Here is a 23,772-nt window from a genome sequence, read left to right as displayed (position 1 = left end):
CCGTCCGCCGTCTGCACTCATCAGAAGCAGGTAGGCCTGCCATGCCCCCATGTTGAGTGATTAAATTCATCAATAATTGGCCAAGAAGGCAACCAGGAAAAAAGTCCGAAAACGCCAACCTGATTGTATTAACTTACCGGTGTCCAGTCGCAACATGACACGCATTACAGAGAGACTCGTCGATAACAGAAGTGTGCAAGTACTGGATAAGGCGCAACAACGAAGCACACTTGAATGCTCCTCGGTCGCCGGGCTGGCCGCCCGCGGCGACGCGAGGTGAGGCGAATGACGGGCAGCTGGAATGTTGGCCACCCCGGGCGGCAGGTGGCGCTGCGCCACCGCTCACACCAAAATAGGTGTCGCGGCAGTCACCACCGCCGCCCGGCCCTGTGGGGTGAGTGATTGCCCGAGGTCCGAGCCACCGATGGCGTCTACTTGTTCTGCGTCACCAGCTCCAGCAGCTTGTCAGCGTTGGCGCCCGAGAAGCTCGTGACCTGCAGAAAGGCAACGGTCAGCTTTGCTATCGTTTGCCTTGGCGAGGCGGTGACTAGAGGCAATGTGGTGGGAGGGTGACGGCGTCTAAGGTGCGAAAAAAACACGGCTTACTGCCAACAGCACTACGCTTGCACATGCAAATTACGTCTGGAGGTCAGAACACGATCCACGGTCAGGACTACATCAGGTTGTGCAGACCGAAAATGTGCCCTAAAACGTGCCGATGCAGCAACGCGACACCAGGAATACTTTATCCATGGCGACACTAGGCCGGCCACTCTGCACAAAGTGTTGCATCAACAAAGCGCTATGCTGATCAGAATGAATTTGCACAACAGATTCACAGCTTATTTATGAGATAAATCGAATGAAAAAGGATCGGATGAGGCGGACAGCCGGCGGGGGTCGTCTGAGCACGTCTGTATGCCGTCCCGCGATGCCGCGGTGTTGTTCGCTGACGGTGAACTACCTCTCAGAGGTTCGGGCTCGGTCAGCGGGCACACCCTGCCCAGCCATGGGCCGCCCCAATCACACCCCGGCCCACCGGCCAGTCAGCGGGTCGCTTATTGACCGCCGCCGCGTGGGCGACCAGCACTGTGTACCGAGCAGTTCCGGGGCGAGTGGGTGCCGGCTCCTGCGCGGAAACACGGCCCGCGAGCGGCCGGTCACACTCAGTGACCAAACACACGTGACGCCAGTCATGAAAGAGATTGTCGAATGGGCATTGGGCAAAGCAGATTGATGCGCGCATGTACAGAACATGCACGTTTTCAATATGTCCGATCGTCCACGGACCGTCATGACATGTACTGACCAAACGAACCCACACGGGGACGCATGGACGGGACATACCCGCTCTGATATTGGGACGGGACAATCGTGCTCTGCCCCCACGAACGGGACAGGCCCGCTTTGGCATTAGGACGGGACAGACAAGCCAGGGGGGTACGGAAGGGATCGACCCACTCTCTGCCCGTGCGAACGGGACAGGCCCGCTCTGATATTAGGACGGGACGGACCCACTGCTCTATAGACATAACGGCACGGACATACTAGACTGCAGCGCCCCGCCGCCAGCCGGCCGCGTCCGATATAAGTGACGTGCGTCCGTCTGCAGTGCACACTTCCCGCGCTGTTTGACCACCGCCACAGGTGTTTGTCCAGCCGTGTCCACTCATAGTGACTTCACCCGCAGCCATACGGGCCCCACCCGTCCATCCGTCCAGCCGGCCGGCAGACCCACCTTGGCGCCCTGTTTGATGAAGACGAAGGTGGGCATGCAGCTGATCTCGTACTCGGCCGCCAGGTCATCCAGCTCCTCGACGTCCACCTTCAGAAACACCACGTCCGTGTGCTCCTTGGCCATCGCCTGCCGGAGAGCCACACACGGTCAGTCACAGTCAGACAAACACAGTCAATCACAGACAGGAACACCACGTCCGTGTGCTCCTTGGCCATCGCCTGCCGGAGAGCCACACACGGTCAGTCACAGTAGAAACACCACGTCCGTGTGCTCCTTGGCCATCGCCTGCCCGACGGACACACACAGTCAGTCACAGTCAGAAACACCACGTCCGTGTGCTCCTTGGCCATCGCCTGCCGGAGAGCCACAGTCAGCCACAGTCAGTCACAGTCTGTCACATTCAGTCACAACTCACAGACAGCCACAGTCTGTCACACGCATTCCGTCACAGTCACACACACACACAGTCAGTCACAGTCTGTCACACACAGTCAGTTACAGTCAGACACACACAGTCAGTCACAGTCAGCCATATCACGTCAGAAACAGACGGTCGTCATGATGAAAGACAGGCGGTCAGGGTCAAAAGCGGTCCGCCACACCACACCAAACTAACGTCAGTTGGTTTTGTCCAAGGGCCTATATACCGTTTTATCACCTGTTTGGCACATATTAATTTGCAACAATGTAATAGCCATTTGTAGTTGGGATTGCTATTTCAAAATTTGTCCTTACACAATAAACTGCGTCATTATTTCATATCGCTTCAGCTCTTTCAGATACACGCGCACTTGCAGCGCCAACGTTCTTCAGCGAGCAGACGGCACGCGTCCAAACGCCGCGGCTCTTCCGCTCCGCCCCGCTGCAGCCGCAGCCAACACAAGACGCGATTGCGATTGTCCCAGCCGTCTATTTTTAGTCGCTCTGATAACCCCCACCGGCGCCAGTACCTAATCCTTTCCCGGCGTTCAAGCTCAAGAGCATGATTCAAAGTAGCGGTGCCGTCGCCGTGAGCCTAGAAAAAGCACACTTTGACGGAAGGCTGATCATCTTTCCCTTCGGGGCATTCCACGTCAAATCAAACACCGAAATCCGTCATCCCCTCCGATTTTTCTGAAAATTTGTAGGCAGACTGGGCATGGTTCAAAACTGAGTTACGTATAATATTTTCGAAATTTGATAACGTATCGCTGAGATATAGGTCATCGAATATAGCGAAAAATACCACACATCAATTTTTTAAATGGCTATAACTCTGGTTCCTTTTCTGTTATCAAAATGATATTAACAGGGTCTTATAGGCAATTGATAAGGCTTTGATTTTTAATTACCAGTATAGCGCCTTTTGGGGCGACTAACGGAGCGAGCGAGCGGGTGAGTCTTGCACGTGCGAAATTTCGAGGGGGTACCTCCAACTGACTTGTGCAGGGCACCCTACTGACTGGTCTCTAGCGATGTGCCAAATTTGGGCACAATCGGCCCAGCCGTTCTCGAGATCTGGAAGCGGCACCCTGCACGTGCGCACGTGCAAAATGGGTCCCAACTGACTTGTGCACGGCACCCTAGTAACCGGTCCCTAACTGTGTACCAAATTTGAGCGCAATCGGTCGAGCCGTTCTCGAGATCTGGAAACGACCCCTGCACGTGCGCACGTGCAGCGGCACCCCAACTCTGGCACATGGATATGCAGTGCCTAGTGGGTGCCTACCTACATGCCAACTTTCAGCGCAATCGGCCAAGTAGTTACCGAAATATTGCAACAATTACAAAAGTGACACCTCTTCGTTTTGCACGTGGCACGTGCATAAGGGGTCACCCACATGCATCGGGAATAGTCCAGTACTTGGTAGAAGGAATGAAGCTACCCTACAAAAATTACTGCGTGTAAATCGGTCAAGTGGTTGCTGAGATATAAGCCTCGCAAAAGCGTCCGCACGGCCGGCCGGCCGGCCGGCCGGCCGGCCGGCCGGCCGCTCATACTCAGAAATTTCCGTTATTCTACGAAAGACTCCGCTCGCTTCGCTCGCTCCGTAATAAAATTAAATTGAAGTGACATTGAAATGCATTTGACCTTGAATTAAAACAGAAAAATTTAAATAGCAAAAAACACGTCACCTTCGATTTGGGTAATTTTTACATATTATGTTCGTCATAATGTTCCTAACCATCTGTGAAAAAATTGGAGTGGGCCATTCATAACTTTCGCGGCAAACGCCGTTTTCATGCATCAACATCACGCAACCGCGCGTGACCTTGAAAGACAGAGTCAAGATATGCTTGCTTGTGTACACTTTCTGAAATGAATGTGATATCCCAAACTCTGCGAGAATGGAAATGCATAGTCATCGTAGTCAAGCATTCACGTTCCATAGTAAGTGTCTCAGGCAAACGGTATTTTGCGGTGAATTTTGAGCCGTGTGGAAATGCATCATGAAGTAAATTCAACGAAAACATTATCACGGAACGATATCCTCACGTCTTTTGATCTTCACTATACGAAAGAACATAACTTTTTAGTATGAATGGGGAATTTCTAGTTAATCCAATAATAAATATGGCAGTTAGAGGCCTGCTAAGAGTAACATGTCGCCGGCTGAGGCGGGCTCGGCCGGTGCGGGAAACGCAGCAATAACAATTTTGTGTTTACACGTTCATATTTTAATTGTTTACCAACTGATTTTCAAAATTCTTTCACCATAAGATTGCCTGTACATTTCTTAGTCTTCTCACAAAATTTGACGCGAATCGAACGTAATCAGCGGTAGGGAGCGCGATGTAAAGACGGAACCGTTCCGTCCCGTCCCGGCACAGTCTACAATTCAGGCGGCGCGTAGCGGTCGGCGCCGGCTGCCGAGTCGCCGCGTCGCTGCGGCGACAGGATGTTCACTTTACACCGCTATTACTAGAACAGTTGTGAACCGATTTTCTTATTGCTTGCACGATGAGATGTCCAATTCAATTCTTGACAGGTAGCCATAATTAATTTCGCATTAATCTTATGAGATATTGGCGAAAAACGGGAGGGGTGGGCGAAATTCGCTCTTCCCCCTCCACTGCGCGTGCTAACATACGTTTGCATATGTGCAATTTTCTTCAAAACTTATGAATGGCCCACTCTAATTTTTTCACAGGTTGTTAAGAATATGGTAGGCAATAAAATATATGAAAATGAGCCAAATCGAAGGTGACGTGTTTTTTGCTATTTCAATATTTGTGCTTAAGAACAGAGTTAAGCAAATTTCAAGGTCATATATTTAAGTAGGTGCAATTCTAAACAAATGCTTAAGAAATTACCTAAACAGTAAGGTTTATTTCATTCAAATCAAACAAGTACAACCAAAGTTATGGTCGTTCAAAAATATAAAGATGCAACATTTTGTAAAAATTTGATGCCCTATATTTAGAAGACCTGTGGTCAGAATGTGCAAAGAACATCAATGTAATGTCAGGGGCCACATAGGAACTCGCTCACAAATTTATAATGAAATCGCTGATGGTAAGGTGCAAAACAGCCGATTTTTGTTCGATTTGACGTGGAATGCCCCCTTCTGCTACGCATTAAGGCCGTATCGTGCAACTAGCGATAGCCGACGAGGGTGGTCGCCGGTCGGATAACCAATGCTGAACATTGGCATCCGGCGGGGAAGGGGCGGATACATTAGCCGGGAGAGGAGAGGAGAGGAGAGAAGAGGACCGGAGAGAAGAGGAGCGGAGAGGAGAGGGGAGAGGTGAAAGGAGCGGAGAGGAGAGAGGAGCAGATAAACGGAGAGCAGCGGAGAGCAGAGGACCCGAGAAGAGAGGAGAAAAGCCGTGAGAAAAGAGGAGAGATAGTTAGATGAGGGATGGCGGACGCCAAGCGACACTGGAACAGTGGAACACAAAAGACGGACGCTCGCAGAAATGGCGGACGGCGCGGAAGCGGGTCCGGTCGGAAGGAGAGACGATAGTGACGGCCAGCCGCACAAAGGTCGTCCCGGCACAGCGCAGCGGACGGGGTGCTGCCGGTAAACAGACCAGTGAGAGCCGGGAAATGGCGAGACGGAGACGGCGCTGCACGGCGCGGACAGAGCCCTTACAATCATTCAGCGAGACAAATCGAGCCCAGCCTTTGACATTTGCAGTGTATCATATTCAAACATTTGGCCGCAGGATAGCCGGTGGTTCCGGCCAGCGAGGCCCCAGCGGCGGTGTGGCCACGGACGCAGCCCTATCAGTCAGCGGTTCCGCCGCGACCGACACGCCGGCGCCTGCCGTGCCCCGTAAACCCAGCCCGGGGGCGGCAGAGGGCCGCAGTGTGGCCGACACGGGGCAGCCCCTGCTACCAGACGGACGGACAGAGGAGCGCTGGAGGTCAGACGGCGCGCCGCAGCTGCCGCACAGATCGCGCCGCTGCACCCGCCCGGCCGGACCACGCGGTACTGTGGCACACCGCACGGTCAGTCCACGCGCTACTGTGGCACACACGGCACTTCATGAGTTCAGCCCAGCTCTCGGCCGTCCACAACACGGCAGTCCCGGCACTCGGGCAGGAGCGCAGAACAAGCCTCTCACGTAGACCGCTCAGGTAACCATGTAGCTGCACTTTTGGCAGCCGCCTCACATTCGCAGTTGCCAAATGTGGCAGCCGCGCAATGGTAAAATGTGCCGCGGCCCAAGGATGACTCGGCAGTTACGTAACGAATACCCAACGAGCGGAGAGCTAAATCGATGGCACTTTATAAAACATCACTTATGGAATGTTGTTCAAGAGTGGCGCCCCCCAGACAGGACGGTGGCGGCTATCGGACCACGCCGGTCACTGCCGACCGTGTCCGGCCGGACGGTAAAACTGCCGAGTCATCTCGGCGGCCGCGTGACGTCACCCCCGGCAGCGGCGGCGTGTGGACGGGTCAGGCCCGCTCGCCGCCGACTGCTGGCAGTGGGTGTGGTCCAGTGCTCTGCAGCGCGGGCCGCCCCGGCTGGCCGGACTGCCGCGCAGGATCGGCCTGTCCGCGTGCACGGAACATAAATAAGCCACGCGGCAGGACACGGCCTACCTCAACAGACATTGTCTGTCTTGGTCATGGTCGTTGACAGCGTCATGCAACAGCAAACAACTCGGGATGCTGTTGAGCAGGGCCCGGAACCGGGCCTGGAGCATTCGTCATTTCTGATTAGCATAGTACTTCCCCGGGATATTATCGCGGTGTGAAAAGCGCTTTATTTCCCATCGCCGGAAAATGCGGCCTGGCACTGACGGCTGCGGGGATGAGTCACACCTGTTTCAGAGAACCCCGTAATGAATCATACGGCCCGCACCGCACAGAAGAGCCGTGCCAGGCCGAAGGCATGCGCACTGCAGAGAGCGACGGCAAAATCTTGTGCAGGTCCATCAGGAGCACTCGACTGGTCACTGGTGGACCAAATACAAGGCCCCGACGCTGACGGACTAGACTTGCGTCTGTCTCAGCCATTCCGTGGACGATTAAGACTTGTTCCTTCACAAGAGCTCATTGCGCGGAGGCAAGAACGCATTTGGGAGTGGTCTATCCATCCGTCGTCACTGTCCAGTCGATCGACGGACACCACATCTCGTTGATCGGCCCCCGCGTACCTATCGGCACCAATCTTATCCGGGGTCATCAGATCGAGCGGCGGCGAGGGCAGCGGGTGACGCCGGTCACCGCCAGGATGACGGGCAAATCGTGTCCGGTGCGGCGCTCCTCTCGAGTACCCCACAGGGCGACTATCGCTCGTCCGCGCACCATGACTGGGCAGCGGGCCACAAAGCAGTCCAAGAAGACTGTCAGCTAGCACACCGGTACGTGAGCGCTGCATGAGTGCAGAGCTCATGGCGGACCTCGCTATTTCGGGGAGTCACTGAACCCAGCGTCCAATAGGCGCAACGGCATACGACGGCCGGCAGAGACAAAACCCGTCTGATACTGTGGATCGAAAGGGATAACAGATGGCACAAAGCAAAGACAGAAAATCACCAATCACTATGATAGTCACAGTACGTCGAAGCGGTGAGCTGTGAAAAGATGAAGGCACCACCATGGAGACTCTCTTACTCAAATCAGAAACAGCCACTTCTGTTATTTGATCGTTATGAACCGATGATGAAGTCTATATAAACCCAAACCAAAAATGGAGGCACGTAGGATAATTAGGGTCGAAACCACACGAAACAATGCCGAGATGGCTTTCCTTCACCAAAAAAAGTCAGCGAATCATAGAAGGCAGGTACCCATTATCGACAAAATAATTGCACCGAATGTTTTTAATTAGCCAGCTTATAAAAGCCATGTCGCTTATCAATTATCATACAATCTAATAAAAGCATCGGAAAGTTTCATGGTTTACCTACGCCTTTAACCCTAGGTACTCCTCTAAATGGTAATTCATTCGATCATTATCTTATATCAGTACATAAACAGACTCAACGCAAAAGGTGAGAATAAACGATGGACTTTGTTCCGATAATCATGCAAACACACGGAATGTAAGGTGCTAATATCAGCGAAAAGCCCTTTCATTCGAGCCCATTTATCACCGGCAGTGACAGGCGAGTCCATCAGTGGTGTTGGTGACCTTTCGGAACAGAATGCGGATCGACCTTTGGTAATGCCGGCCCGGCCTCTCCAACCCGGTAGCATTGCTGATCTGATAGTCACAATTTAAAGGAAAAGGGTCACCTTTAACATGGGGTTTGAAACTGAGATGGCCATCTTGTAGCCCGTGTCCGAAAACCCCGAGAGTGTCCCACCTTACGGCCGATTTCGGCCTCCATTTGTAGGTATCGGCAATTTTAAAAGAAAATATGCCAGGAATGCGTCCTTATCCCAGGAATGCGTTCTTATCCTGTAATACAGCCACCCGCGGCGAGGCTTTGGTTTTTAACCAATCAGCTCCAATCAGCTCAGCTTTAACCAATCAGCTAATCTGACACAAGCCGACGAGACTGTCTTCTGAAGGCTGATTGGCTTGAGTGTGATGTCATCGCTATGACATCATACAGAAGGTGCGGTAGAGAGTACAAACATAGTACCAATATGTTAAATAGTTTGACATACTTTTTTGCGAATTATGCACTTCTGGCACCAGATTTAAAAAGAACATGCAAAATAATAATGTCAAAATGAAAAGCAACGATATCTTCATATTTCACGAAGGTGGCCCTTTTCCTTTAAGGCAGCTCAGCTGCGACTCCAGCCCCCAATCCAAGATGGTTTGGTGGCACGATCCACATGCTAAGACGCCCACGGCCCACTGCCTATTTTTGGTAGCCCGCTCGCCAGGTCGCGGCTCGATCCACGTTATGTAGTGACCGGTCGTCAGACCGACCCGTGCTATGTCCGGGGTCCTATCATCACGCCCCTACGTCTCGCGCTCCAGTCTGTCAGCGAGGCCAGAGCTGCTCACTGCACGGTCTGACCCGGCTGCTTAGTAGTGACTTTGTCAGTGTGCCCTGAGACCAGACCTGTGCTCGGCAGTTCATAAATCGTGCTGCAGCGGCCAGCGGCGCGACGCCGTTTTCTGAGACCGAAGACTGTTTCCACCCGGCGACAGTCATCGGTCGTTGACGGCCGGAGGCCCATCATCCCCGGCGACAGTCATAGGTCGCTACGGCCGACGGCTCATCAACATGAGGCCCTTTCGGGGGACCGACGGCAGCAGTGCGCGGCCACGCGACTCCGGTCCCACGCCTGTCACTGCCCGCCCAGTGAGTCACCCAGTGTCTCGGCGGGGGCCAGACGGGGTCACCACGCCCCTGCCCGGGTCGCGGTGAGTCACCGTGGGGTGAGCAGTGAACATTGTGCGCCAGACGCGCCGACCAATTATCCAGCGCGCGGCGCACTTTATAGCCGAACTGTGGCAGCCGTCATATAGGAGCGGCACAGAGCTGCCAGAGGAGAGCGATGTGCCGGCCCGCAGCCCTCAGCCCGTCTCTTCCCAGTCCCCCGGCCCTCAGTGCCCCTAAAATCCCACCACTTCTCTTCCCATATGGTCACAAGCAAACGGCATTGATTTACATAAAAACGGCTGAACTTTTCATACGTTCATCATGGTTGACCAAATGTTTTAACGCAACAAGTTGGCTCAGCTAAAAGTTTTTGTACCAATTAACTACATGATCATGATCATCGAATCGGAGGACAGAAATATATCACAAGTAGCTAGGAAATCACTTACGGTACCCATCCCTGTTCTACCACCGTCAATGCGCAGGCAGCTCCATATGTAGAATTTATTAAAACCGACACGCATTATAATGGTGACCTTCGGCGTTTAGTAGCTCTGGTAATTCGTAGCACGTTCAGGTCAATCGGTAAAACATTAATTTAGACAATCGCATGTTTGTTGTGCGAGGTGTGAATAAAACACCTCAAAAGCTCAAATGTAGCAAAAAAAATGTATTCTCCCGAATTGTTCACCGAATACCCTAATACCCTCTAGTCTGCCTCTTAGAGTCACTTTACACAATGTACGGACATTGGAACCGTATACAAAGTGTTTGAAAGCCGTAGCATAGTATACAGATATTGTACGTCAAGGCAAGTCTATCCGCGGTGGCAACATTGCAGTTCATGCAGTTCAATATGAATGTGCATTGTGCAGTGTGCTGTGCACACCGTGTTCAACTGTTCATGCATACAGGCTACAGCAGTGAATGCTTCGTGGAGGACGTCTGTCGCCAGTGTCAATGTCCGCGATATGTCTGTCCGCGATATGTCAGTAGCATCACAGTGGCGGAGGCAGACTTTACATACATTATACACTATACAGGGTTGTCCTGAAACTTCGCTGACACAGATGTCGGTGACGGATGGTTCGTGACGGTGCCGAACAGCGACAGCTATCGACAACCATGAACAAACCACTGAGTGTGACAGCGAGTGACAGGCTGCGACTGTGACGGACGGTGACAGCCAGTGTTTGTCAGTGGCGGTCAGTGCCTGTCAGCCGTGCGGTCGGACATCCGCCCCGTCAGAGGACCAGGAGAGGGCAAAATATCCGCAACGCACGGCAAACAGCACGGATAACAATGGATACAGGCCAACACCGGTGCGTGGGACGCCGTCAAATAGCGCAGACATGTCGGTGAGGATATAGCGCTTCACGAATACCGGCTTGGTTAGTTATAGCCACATGTCAAAAAAAAAAATCTCGGAAATTGTATAGGCCGTTCCAGTTCTTTTCCAGTGGATATTTTCTCCATACGTCAAACAGCGACGGTGATTAGTAACCAGATCACCATGCTGAATGCTCGCGATCCTGTGTCAGCTAACGTGCATCGTCAGCTACCGACAGTTATCGTCAGCTACCGACAGTTATCGTCAGCTACCGACAGTTACGGCAGCTGCCGTCAGCTAGTCAGCTCAAGTCGGCTACGTGCCGGCTCCAAGGAACGTCCACAATGTTCAGCAACCCTGCTTTCCTAACAGGGACTACGGATCGAGCAGCACTGGGCCACTGGCAGCCGACCCGGAGATGACGCGCAGCATCCAGCCGGCATTGCCGCTTCACTGCTAACAGCCATAACTTTGGCTCTGACGAGCAGCAAACTTTGCGTTACGACGTCATCGCCGCCGCTGAGTACGGAGTTGTAGAATACGGAGTTGCCGAAGTTAGGCCTGCGGTCTATGAGTATGTTGATGCGAGGCATCGTATTTCAAGGGCAAGAGCTACGAGCGGTCGTCAGGACTATGAATGGACTATGAGAAAGCATGAAACTAACTATACCTAATACATGTCTTGCGGCGAATATTCGAAATTTCGACAAAACTACAAGGGCATTCAGGACTGGCTTTTTCATTATGCTGTGCAGCGGGCACAAGTGATCAGTGTTGTGAAGCCCACGGAGGTGACCCAACAGCCGTGATGAGTGATGACTGGTATCCAGCCTGCCTGACAGAGGGGGATTCCCACCTGACCCTCAGCTCATCTGAGATGTGCTGATTAAGTCATGGGACAGTCGACCTAATTCGCCAGGGTAAGACGCGTGTTGGCGCCAAAGCACTGACGCTGATTTATCACTGACAAAGCACCGGCGAACCGATTCGTCTCGGTTAAATGCGTGCTGGCACAACAGCGAAAGTCATCGGCCTTGGTCGCCCGGGCCAAGTTTATGCACATGGTTCGTTTTTTCAGAACTGGTTTTCTCTTCTTCGGCGCGTTTTTAAATCCATTCTATTGCCAAATTGTTTATATTAACGATGCATAACGGTCTAACCAAGTTACCAGCTCGTTGCACATTCTTGACATACCCTGGCGGTGCATCAGAGCACCATGTAATGACAAACAGTTCACGATGACCCCAAGATAAATCCAAAGTCCAAACACTCCATTTCAGAAGCGGCTCCGAGCTGGATCACCCTGGTGACAGTGGCCAAAATGTCACAGCCGACTCGCCAAAGACGACCACCGTCCAAAACCCAGCCAACCGTGTCGGACAGAACAAACCGACTGGGAAGCTCGCGGCTGGCCGTCCGAAATCCCACAGGCATTTCTTGATAAAGCAGCGGACAGTTTGAGCGTTCCTATACATTTACTCATCATGCCCATACCGAAGGGCTCAGACATTGAAAAGAAATGCATACAAGCAAAAAAAAAACTAAAAAGTCAGTATCTAACTGAATTTGTTACGATGTGGCATGAAAAATATTGTCAAGATATTGAAGATCATGCAAATGCTTTGCCTCGAATGCAACTCCGGAAATTGTTGGGGTATGTCACCCTATTCTGTGCGAGATTAGGAGGCCAGACATAGAGGCAGGACGGAGCCCGGTGGCGACCAACCACAAACGTGCACCACAAAAGTGCACAAACGTGCACCACAGGTGTGACCCGTGCATAAACCAAGCACTGTGAGCCGTGCACGCCACCCGGCCGTCTACAAAAGCGGCTGCCGGACCGCGGGCTCTGTCTGTTTGGACCGCGAGTTCCGCTGTCGAGGCAGCGGGTTCTACTGTCTGGGAAGTGGGAAGCGAGGATCTGCCTGTCTGGGCAGCGGGTTCGTCCGTGCTGCCGGTTTTTGTCTGGGCAGCGGTATCTGTCTGTATTGTCCGCGGGTTCTGTCTGGGCAGCGGTATCTGTCTGCTTTGTCCTCAGGTTCTGTCTGGGCAGCGGTATCTGTCTGCTTTGTCCACGGGTCTTCTGTCACTCGTGCCTCGGGGAGACCTGACCTCTGCAGTGGACTGACGTACCCCCGCCAGTGCAGCGACGTGCCGTGACGCCGTCGGTCGAGCCGCCCAGTAATCAGACTGGTCAGATGGCGCCGGACAGAGCTGGGGACACGGGCCGCAGCCGGGTCGCACGGTTCGCGCACGGGCGGCGGGTGGGTGGCACGGAAAACACGGTATGACACTTCTCTGCATGCCGTAGAGAAGAAGGCCGGGAATTTTTGCACAAGCCAACTCCTAAAGCTATTTTTAGTCAGTGACAGCAGCATGACTATCACGCGCCTTCCGGTGACGTCGCCAACGCAGGCAGAATTGGTAAAGAGACTTGACTCATGAACGTAAAAGAGGTGAAACCCATGACGAGACACGTAAGACAAGGGTAAAGAAATAGAGAGTGAAAGGAAGAGAAAGCGACCGACTACGAGTAGACTGGGTCGCTGTTCAGAGGCAGGCGTCGATCGCTTCCGCATCGGCCCCTACAACATAATGAAGAAAAATCAACGAAGAAAACAGACCGGCATCAAGGCCAGTCTCTGAGCTGTTGTTCAAGCGCAGCAGCACCGGGCACGTGTCGCCCGCGGGCGCGGCGTCCGCCTCGCGAGCTCCGGCCGTGCCATTTTCTCGGCTGGGTTCGGCGCGCCAGCGGCGACCCAGGGGTGCGATCTGGGTCACATTCCGAGGGTGCTCGCCGGCCGGCAGTCAGGCCGACCACGTGACGAGGGCGACGGTGAGACGGTGGTGGCACAGAGCGGCGAGCTGAGGCACCGCCGGGGCACCACTGCGCCCGGGTCCAGCCAGTTAGCAGCAAGAAGTACACATGTCCTTCGCTCATTCGGTACATAGGGTTAGCTGAACATCCTCACAGTTTAGAACAAATCTGTTACGCTTTTTTCGGCGAAGTGAAATATCGTGTTTATCCGGAGCCCAGGCAACGATATAATTCACCTGCGGATGGCATGCTTGTACCTATTTCCTTTTTGCGTGACTAAAACACGTAGAGCCGTGAGTGCGTACACATCGCATCAAACATGAACGGACGCAGGCGGGCGGGCGGTGACAGGCCGCGGGCGGCGCACACACGGGCCGGGCCGGGCGGATCGATACGGTCGCCCAGGCAGGTGGCCACGGGCGACCCGTGCTGGCCGTCACCTCCGTATCTGGATGGCCGATCCCTGATGTGTCCCGGTGCTCCACACGACGCACAGCGCCCACTGACTACCAAAACTAAAGACCAGCAATTGTGTAAAGTGCAAAGCAAGCTCTTCTATTTGGACAAAACAACTCTTTGCATAGGTGGGGATTTTGATGGTACAAAATGAGCATTACCGAAAAGTTAATCTAATTGGATGCTGGATGTTCCCCCCCCCCCCCCCCGATGCTCCTGGCAATTAAACTGAAACGTTATCATTGGCCCGCGGACGGCCTCCATCAAACAGCTGCAGACAAACACCCAGCGCCAGCTGATGGCAGTTGCGCACAGCTGTAACAGCCGCTCAATAAGCCTGGATGGGTCGACTATACAATCTCACGAGGCATGTCTCCACTGTTCCGCACGCAGACTGCACAATGCACATATAGGGCCTTGGACCGCACTTTTCTAGGCCGCAGACGTCCGCCGCTGGACACAGTCGCTGACTATCGCGCTGGCGGACATCATTGGCCGACGGCAGGCAAACAATCAGCCGGCGGGCGGACGGGCGGACGGGCTGTGGACGACGGAAGCGGGTGACGGCGGAGAACGGCTGGGTGGGGCCGATGTCCGCGGGGACAGCGCGGCGGCTGGGTGGGACCGGTGTCCGCGCGGACAGGACAGCGGCGCGGTGCGGTTCGAGAGACCGGCTGGGTGGGACCCGCGGTGTCCGCGCAGACTGCGGCTGGGTGACGAACGAGACTGCGGCTTTGGTGGGTCACCGGCCGGGCCAGCCCATACCGGCGGAGGCGATAAATCGACCGTGCTGTGACGCTATCAAGAAACTCCCGGCGCAATATTGCCGCTGCCCGGTCACATAAATTTGGACATGTTTCGCTTAGTGTTCATCAATGATTATCCACAATGGATGTCCCAAAGGCAGTTGGCCAGTTTATGGACTGCATTATGCATCATTGAAAAGGCGCAATTTAGGAAGCCATTCCGGCTCCCGGAATCAAAGTCCCTGAGCGTCTTCCGATGACAGCTGCGGACTATCGACTCCGACACCGACTCCGTACATCCCTCACCGATTCCGGCTTTACATCATGACTGTTAAGCTCACGTCGGATACTTTTTTATCTTGCCTGAAACATTCCCCTTCGGCGTTACAACGCCTTACATTGCAATTGTACCTTCTTTATAACTAACAGTAAAGGAAAAGCAGGTTCCCGGGCAGCCGCAGTATTCTGCTTTTCAAGCTCAAAACGCTCGTCCAAAATGGCAGTAAGGGCTTAGCAGGCCCTAGATTCGGCAAAATCTGTTTTCAAAGGCTTGATCAAACGTAATATTTTCTCACAGAAAGAAGCTGGCCACGTCTTTGAGCCATGTAATGTTGTAATGTGAATTCCGACTCAGACTTCGACACCGGACAGAACTGCCGACTCCGATCGACTCCGAATCCGACTCAGATTCCACAGCCCGGCGTTTGATATAATTTTAATCAAATATGTAATAAAATTGTCTCATTCCAAAACTAAACAAAAGTGATGACTTAACATCTGTCAGTGAATGCATTGTCCAAATGTGAAAAAGCTGAACTGGCCTCAAACCGTTATTGATATGATCATGGATCAAGAACATTTGACTGGTATTCTCATTTGGCTAACATCAGCACCATTAATTATCCATACCTCATCCATATTGATATGTTACTTATCACCTACTGGACAGCACACATGGTGAAATAAGAAAGTTTTTGTTTGTTGTTTATTGGGGCTTTAGGGCGCGCCGACTGCGAAGGTCATTTTGCGCCCATAACGTCACTCTAATAAACCAAGTGTTTCAAAACAAGAGACCTTCTATATACCAAGGCTAAGAAAGTAAAAGACTTGATAAAAACGGCAAGGTAAGATAGAACAACGCAAGAGCGTCGTAACAATCAACTGACTAGACAAGTAGACTAGAGAGGAATTGGGTCAGGTTGAGTAAATCACCTGGAAGTTGACCGAACGGATAAAGGAAAAAATATTGCCGGATAAAACCCAGGGTGACTCGTCACCCAGTAGGTGGCGGATAGTGGTACCAGGAGCAATACAGCCCAGGTAGCGTGTCCGGTTCCGTTCAAAGAGTGGGCAAGATAAAAGAACGTGAGCGACGGTTAGAGGCACGGAACACCTGTTGCACAAAGGCTGCTCACCTCCTGAAAGGAGATAGCTGTGCGTCGCGTATGTGTGACCAATACGGAGTCTGCAGAGGACCACTTCCTGGAAACGATTGCCTTGCAGGCAAGACTGCCAAGGCTCTAGAGTTGGTTTCAACTCTCTCAGCTTGTTCCTTACACACAAATCCCACTCTGCCTGCCACTTTGAAAGCATGAAGGGTCGCACCAGCGGATAAAAATCCCGGGCAGGCAGAGGCAAGCGCCGAGTGCAGGGTGCTGCGGCGGCGCGTCTGGCAGCAGCATCAGCAAGCTCATTGCCTTCAATGCCGACGTGACTGGGAATCCAGCAGAAACGGACTGATTTTCCAGATTGCTCCACCGACGTAAGCCGAGTTAAAATGTCCCGCACGATGGGGTCAACTGAGTTAAAAGTACGTAAGGCCAATAAGCTGCTAAGAGAATCAGATAAAATCAAGTAAAAGGGACTGCCAGAAACCTCGATGAAACACAAAGCCTTCTCTATAGCGACTAGCTCTGAAGAAAACACCGAGGCGGAAGGTGGCAGAGAAAACGAGCGGGTGTCACGACCAGCGACAAAAGAGCAGCCCGCTCCCTCGGTTGTCTTCGAGCCGTCTGTATAAACCGTGATAAAACCATCATAAACGGCAATGTGCTCTAAGGCTCTGGCTCGCGCCTCAGCAGGCAACAAGTTGTCCTTCTTAACAGTCGATAGTGAGAGGTCCACTTGCGGATTGGCGTTTTTCCAGGGTGGAGGGGGCGTGTCCCAGGTACGCCGAACGCCACGCAAGGATATGTTAGCAGCTGAAAAAAGACCTCCCATGCGTTCTCCAAACGACGGTCGTACCCTCCCGTCAGATCGAGTAGCGTGACGTGAAAAGACGTACGGGTACGTCGGATGCGTTGGGTATTGGCGAAGTTTCAAAGTGTAACGCATCCCCAGCATCTGGCGACGAAGAGCTAGAGGTGGCTCATTCGTTTCAGCCAGAAGACTACTCTTTGGAGAAGTGCGGAAAGCCCCGGTGGCAACGCGGAGCGCAGCGTGATGTACTGCGTCCAGGGACTTCTTGCTGGACTCGCTTGCAGAATCATAAACAAAACACGCGTAGTCCAGCTTCGATCGGATGATCGACCGGTACAAGAGGAGCAGAGTTTTGCGATCCGCACCGTATGATGTGCGGGCAACACACTTTAAAACGTTCAGGGATTTAAAACATCGTTCCCGAAGCGTTCTAAAATGTTCTTTATACGTCAAACGTCCGTCAAACGTCATACCAAGAAACTTCGCCACCGGCTGCGTGGGGATCGTCTGTCCGTACAGACGGATACCCAATGTAGGGTCGGCGCAGCGGCGGCGACAGAAATGCATGGCAACAGTCTTCCTCGTTGAAAAACGGAGACCATTGTCGCGGCTCCATCTCTCAAGCCGTCTGACTGCAAGCTGCAGTTGTCTGGCCATGTGCCGAGCGCTGGAAGCGGCGAACCAGATGGCAAAATCGTCAACAAAAAGCGATCTGCCGATAGAGACCGGGAGATCATCGGCGATATCGTTAATCGCCACTGCGAATAACGCCACACTAAGCACCCCTCCCTGAGGGACTCCATTCTCTTGGATAAAACTGCTAGACAACTGGTTACCGACTCGGACTTTAAACCGACGACCCGATAAAAAGTTCTCGATAAAGAGGCCCATCCGGCCGCGTATGCCGTACTTATATACTTTGAAAAGTATGCTGTGTCGTAAGACTGTATCATAGGCCGCCTCAATATCAAAGAACAGTGCTCCAAGGTGCTTCCTTTCAGTAAAACAGGTGCGTATCTCGGTGTCAAGGGCTAAAATGTGGTCAACAGGGCTGCGGTGCTTTCTAAAACCGCACTGGGCGTTTGTAAAAACACCATGATGTTCCAGAAACCAGCTAAAACGCACATTGACCATCTTCTCCATCAGCTTTGATAGCGATGATGTGAGAGAGATGGGCCGATAATGGAGAGGGTCATGTCCCGACTTGCCAGCCTTCAAGATAGGAATGATAGTGGCTTCCCGCCAGGTCTCAGGGAAAGTGCCAGTCTCCCAAAGCGAATTGAAGGTTGCTAGCAGCGCCTCGAGGGCAACTGCTGGGAGATGACGGAGCATGTCGTTGTGGACAGCATCCGGACCTTCTGAGACGCTGCGCAACGAGCTGATGGCAGACGTGAGCTCAGCCATAGAGAAAGGCTCGTTGTACACCAAATTTTCAGCTGTGCTGAAGTCCACGGCGGCTGGTGCAGGTCGTGAGGACGGCTCTCCTCGGCAGCGCTGATAGAGTGCACGACCTATCGTCTCTGCGACGTCTGAAGGGTGAGATATGTCCGTGTTGTTCACTCTTAAAACCGGAAGCGGAACAGAGCTGAACCGGCCTTCAATGCGCTTCATGCGTGCCCATATTTGGGTCGTAGGAGTAAAACGGTTTAAGGAACTTACATAAGTGCGCCATGAAACAGCCTTTGCCTCCTTTAAAACGCGTCGGGCAAAAGCCCGCGCTCTCTTAAAAGCGATGAGGTTCTCAGTAGTACTACTCCGGTCAAACTTTCTAAAAGCGCGTTTCCTGGCACGAATCGCATCTCCGCATTCCTTGGTCCACCACGGGACCGGAGGACGACGAGGCTGACTCGACGTCTTGGGTATGCACCCGTTTGCGGAGTCATTGAGTAAACATGTAAAATCCTCTGTAGACATCACAGAGGCGTCGGCTCTGGCTAAAACAGAGGCCTCTACAGCGGCCTGGAATTCGCCCCAGTCGGCTTTCCGAACATTCCACCTAGGTGGACGGTTGCCCGACACTGGGGACTCCTGGTGCTCCAGCCACACTGGGAAGTGGTCGCTCCCGAGTGGGTCGTCATGGACGGACCAGGTAAAAAGCTGAGCTAGCCGCGGACTGACTAAGCTCAGGTCCAGAGCCGATGTTTGACCGGAGGGTGCTGTAAAATGGGTGCGCTGTCCTGTATTTAAAATACACAGCGCCTCATCGCGGATAAAAGATTCTAAAAGTCGACCACGAGTGCCAGTCGTGTCGCATCCCCACGCCAGGCTATGGGCATTAAAATCGCCGACTACCAGGACCGGAGGTGGAAGCTCATCGACAAGTCGATGAAGCTCAACCACCGGGAGCGCTATACCTGGTGGAAGGTATAAGGAGCACACAGTCAGTTCCCGGTGGTTGAAATCAACTCTGGCGGCCACCGCCTGCAGGGGAGTCTGCAGCGGCACCTGGCGCGCAGGTACGCTGTGGTGAACCGCCAGAAGCACACCTCCATGGGCAATGGTAGGGGTGTCCAGGTCTCTCCTAAAAACAGAGTAGCCCTTGATGGCAAGGGTGACATTTGGCGCAAGCTTGGTCTCCTGGAGACCTAAAACAAGGGGTGTGCGCCAACGGATAAGAGACTGTAGGTCCTGGTAGTTGGCCCGGAGGCCTCTACAGTTCCACTGTAGAATAAAAGGCGTGGTTAAAAAGGCGCAAAAAGGGCGCGTATAACATGAGGCAAAGGCGCACGCAGATACCTGACTGACCACAAAAAAGGTAAAAAACACCGAGAGAAATGCACCTGGTAAAAAAGCGCAATAGCGCGAAAAAGATAAAAGGATAAAAGAGGAAATGACTAGACTGAAAGACTAGACTAGGTCCTCTAACTCCGAGGAGGCGCTCCCCCCGTAACGGATGCGGGGGTGCCCCGAGCCCTCTCGGTGAAGCCTCCCTTCAGCGGAGGCAGATCGGGCGTGGCTCGAGCCCTGCTGGGGCTTTTTCGCCCGAGGGGCGTCACCCTCCGAGGGCGACCAGCTCGGGGGCGTCTGCCGCTTGGCGAGGCGCCCTGGAGCCGCGGAGGACTGTTGCCGCCCCGACGGGGATGTCGAGGCGGCGGCCTGTGTCCTCGACACAGGCGTCTCTGGCAGCGGCGGTGGTGGCCGCCGCTGCGGAGGTGGAGGAGGCGGCGGGGGACCCATGATGGGCCGAGTCCCCGCCTCAGGTGTCTCCGGGGTGTCAGCGGCGGCGGCCGCGTTGGCACTCCCGGAGGCGGAGTCGGCAGACGAGGCTTCTTTGGCCTCGAGGGCCTTCTGGACGAGGCGAGCCCTCCTCGCCTCACGTGCCCTCCTCTCCTCCTCCCCCCGCCGCAGAGCCTCCTGCACCGCCGTAGACGGTCGGGGGCGGGGCGGGGTGGGTGGCGCCTTACCCTGCGCCGGGGGGCGCCGACCACCCTGTCGGCGCTGGACGACGGTCCACTCGTCTCCACTCGCGGCTGGAGCCGGACTGGGTGGACCCCACACTGACTCCTGAGCAGCCTGCTCCGTGTCGCTCGGCGGCGCACGAGGCGCCGGGGGGTCCGCTGAGCCATCAGTGGCTACGACAGTGAGGCCGAATCGCTTGAGGAGCTGCACAAGCTGTGCAACACTCATCTGGGAGGGATCGGTTGAGTTTGTCACTCTCACCTTTTGGGCATACGAGGTCTTCGGGTGAGTTTGGTTATACACCTCCCGGGCCTCTTTAAACGAGAGATTTCTGGTAGCCTTGATGGTGTTTATCTCCTTCTCTTTGACGTATGTAGGGCAGGACCTGTCATACGCGGAGTGCGGTGTCTGCCCCTCTCCGCAGTTGACGCATCGAGGGGTTTCCGAGCTGCACGTGTCGTCAGTGTGGTCCTGGGAAGCACACTTGGAGCACACGGGTTTGCCTCGGCAGTTGTCCTTCGTATGACCAAAACGTTGACAGCGGAAACAACGCATGGGTGCCGGGACGTAAGGTCGCACACGAACCCTCACGTACCCCACGCGAACCTCGCTCGGCATGTCGGTGGAGTCAAAGGTTAAGATAATGTTATTCGTGGGGACCGTGCCTCTCCTCGCCAAGATGCGGTGTGCTGCTGTGACGCCAAAGTCGGCGAGGCCGTCTGCGATGTCGTCATTGCTCACGTCTCTGAGGTCAAAGCAGTTGATGACCCCTCTGCTCGAGTTCTTTGACCTGTGCGGCTCAACTGAGAGAGAGACAGAGACCAGCTTCCTGCCGGAGGCCCGTCCCTCGGTATACACAAATCGGGTGGCGCTTAAGGCTTTTGCAGCCTCCTCACTTTTCTCGAATTCGACTTCCAAAGCCCCATCGCGCATCCGATCGCAGCGGAGGATCTTGCCGAGGCGGTCGCAGCCGTCCTTCCGTTGGAAGGGGGACAGCGCACCCAGCTGTTTGTCACTGCTCCTTAGGATAAGGATCTTTGGGTTTCGAGGAACCTTCTCGTGTGACGTTCGCCCGCCGGCCGAGGCCAACGGGCGAGAATCGGCCGAAGCCGAGGGGTTGGATTGAGGGGAAGGGGGGTTGGTCCGGTCATCCATGTAAGTGTGCTTGGTCTCCGCCAGCTCGGCCGCCGACGCTCCGCAACGGCGCCGCTACAAGGCCTAGGACGGCCGAGCTGACTGTACGGGACTTGGCGGCACCTTCCGAGGGGGAGAGAGAGACTCACCACCCTCCACGGTCGGATACCGCCTCCTCCCTTGACGCCTCGCCGAGTCACCGCCAGGGGCAGCGACAGATCAGTCCCACCGACGGAGGACGAGCACAAGTGCCCGAACCTCGCCGGCGACACCTCTCCAACACCACCCCCGGCGGCATCACGACTGGGAATGGCTCCTCAAGTGCGGCGCCCCACTGAGTGTCCCGCCCTTACAGAACTCAGGGCCAAAGAGGCGTGTTGCCCAGCCACCGCGACTGGCTCCGCACGGTGGGGGGCTCAACCTCCAGGATCCCGTTGTCCTGGGGTACGGGTCGGCTCGCCTAGCCTAGTAAAACCGGCTGGTACCCGAGGGGACGCCACTCCCCTTACACTAGCCCAACTCGGCTGTGTTCCTGCGGGTGCAAAAACAACGAAAAAAAGGGGGAAAGGAATCAGAAAGCTGTGATCGAACGAAACGCAGACATCCGGTGAGAAGCAAAGCAAAAGCAAACAAAGACCGCTCAAGAGAAACAAAACCACGGAAACCAAGAAAAGTCGGGCCGTACCATCTGTCCATCCAGTGATCAAAAGCAAATCGTAAGCAAGCATGGGTCTAGCTGGGGCCGAGGGGGCGCTACTCCCCTTGCTGGCCGAGGCCAGGGCCGCCGCGGGGCGAGGGCCCAAGGAGCCCAGTCCAACAGCGACCCAGGCCACTGCCAACCCCCTGCGGGGCCAATCCTGCAGACAATCCATCCGGTAAGCAAGGCAAGTCCAGGTCAAACGCGCGTCAAGCTGGGGCCGAGGGGGCGCTACTCCCCTTACTGGCCGAAGTCACAGCCACCGCACAGCCGGAGCCCGATGACCCCGGCTAAGCAGCAGCTCTGACCACGGTCAGCCCCCTGCGGGGAAATAAGAAATAAGAAAGTTTGCAGTGGTACTTTAATTTTGCTATTGTAAATGTTAATGTGAATAGCTGAAAATAAAGGTAAATTTTACACTCATAAGGCATATTTCACAAAACCCTTGTAATTCATTGAATACAACCATAGCCTAAACAGCAAACTGGGAGATTTCACTAATGACTAAGTGTAATCTTTACATTAGGTAAGGTAAGTCAGGTTAGATTTGGTTTTGTTACTTCTGCTTGTAGTGTATCTGATTTTTTTTACATTAAATGATTTTATGAACAATTTTCTAATATGTTTGGGACAATATGGTGTGGTTTTTAGGTATAAGTAAGCCTGGCATCCCAGGAAGATGCCAGATACCGTTGTAGGTTACAGGTGTGTAGGGTAGGTTGTAGGTTTGTAGGGTAGGTTGTAGGTTTGTAGGGTAGGTTGTAGGTTTGTAGGTCGTAGGTTTGTGGGTTGTAAGTTTGTAGGTTGTAGGTAAGGTTAGGTCAGGTCACGTTAGGTTTGTTTTGGTCTATATATCTCCGTCGTCCCAAGCTGGCATCTTCCTGGGATGCCAGGCTTACTAATACTGGTTTTTATTCAATTTTGAGATTAGGGTACAAAAGGATTTCACCACAATTGCAAAATAATTGGCTGGTGCCCACAGCTAGCAATATTAAGGACCAACTCACCTGAATTTTAGGAGCAATCTGCCTGCAGGGGCCGCACCATGTGGCATAAAAGTCCACCACCACCAGCTTGTTGCCAGCCTCTTTCAACTTGTTCTTGAATTCATCCTGTGGAAGCAGATCAAGATGAGAATGTTTAGCATCTGCATTTTCAGACATGTATGCATAATCATATTTTCAACAAATTAACTGCCATTCTGTGTTGCCTCTCTGTATATCTGAAAAGAATATCTGCTTGTCGCCCCACTAGTTGTAGTGTCCTTGTCCTAGGGCTAGAATTGTTCTGAACATACAAGTCGAGATGTTCAGTCTGGCTGACCTGGCATGGCTTCTCAACAAAAACTGGTCATACTCTGCAAAAAAGCTGAAAGCTTCTTACCGTTGACTGAACCTGAGTGACAGACATCGTGGCTTTTATCAATGATCAGATGAGTTCCAGTCGGGCACCCACACCCTCGACTTCTGAAGCGTCACTGAGAGAAACTGAATCGCTAAAATTACTTGCCACAAGCGCGCCAATCTCCC

At 53.5% G+C, this 23,772-nt stretch overlaps 1 protein-coding gene across 1 annotated transcript; it reads right to left on the bottom strand.

Moving 5' to 3' along the window:
* Positions 1-109: 109 nt before the first annotated feature.
* Positions 110-23,772, bottom strand: LOC122382779 (thioredoxin-like). The gene is made up of 4 exons (XM_043368569.1): positions 23,627-23,772; positions 23,251-23,355; positions 1,739-1,864; positions 110-494 (listed from the first exon to the last, which is right to left on the bottom strand). The coding sequence occupies exons 1-4, from the start codon at positions 23,651-23,653 to the stop codon at positions 432-434; spliced, it is 321 nt and encodes a 106-aa protein (XP_043224504.1). The 5' UTR covers positions 23,654-23,772; the 3' UTR covers positions 110-431.

The sequence above is a fragment of the Amphibalanus amphitrite genome, unplaced genomic scaffold (assembly GCF_019059575.1).
Source record: "Amphibalanus amphitrite isolate SeventyFive unplaced genomic scaffold, NRLGWU_Aamphi_draft 000146F_arrow, whole genome shotgun sequence".
NCBI classification, from domain to species: domain Eukaryota; kingdom Metazoa; phylum Arthropoda; class Thecostraca; order Balanomorpha; family Balanidae; genus Amphibalanus; species Amphibalanus amphitrite.
Note: the sequence above shows the minus strand (reverse complement) of the source record. Positions and strands in the feature narration are given on the sequence as shown.

Excerpts from the sequence above, each read along its gene's own strand:
- LOC122382779 (XM_043368569.1), bottom strand. The coding sequence starts at position 23,653 with ATGTCTGTCACTCAGGTTCAGTCAACG. Across the intron at positions 23,356-23,626 it reads TCACTCAGGTTCAGTCAACG|GATGAATTCAAGAACAAGTT; the intron begins GTAAGAAGCTTT and ends CTGCTTCCACAG. Across the intron at positions 495-1,738 it reads TCATCAAACAGGGCGCCAAG|GTCACGAGCTTCTCGGGCGC; the intron begins GTGGGTCTGCCG and ends GCCTTTCTGCAG.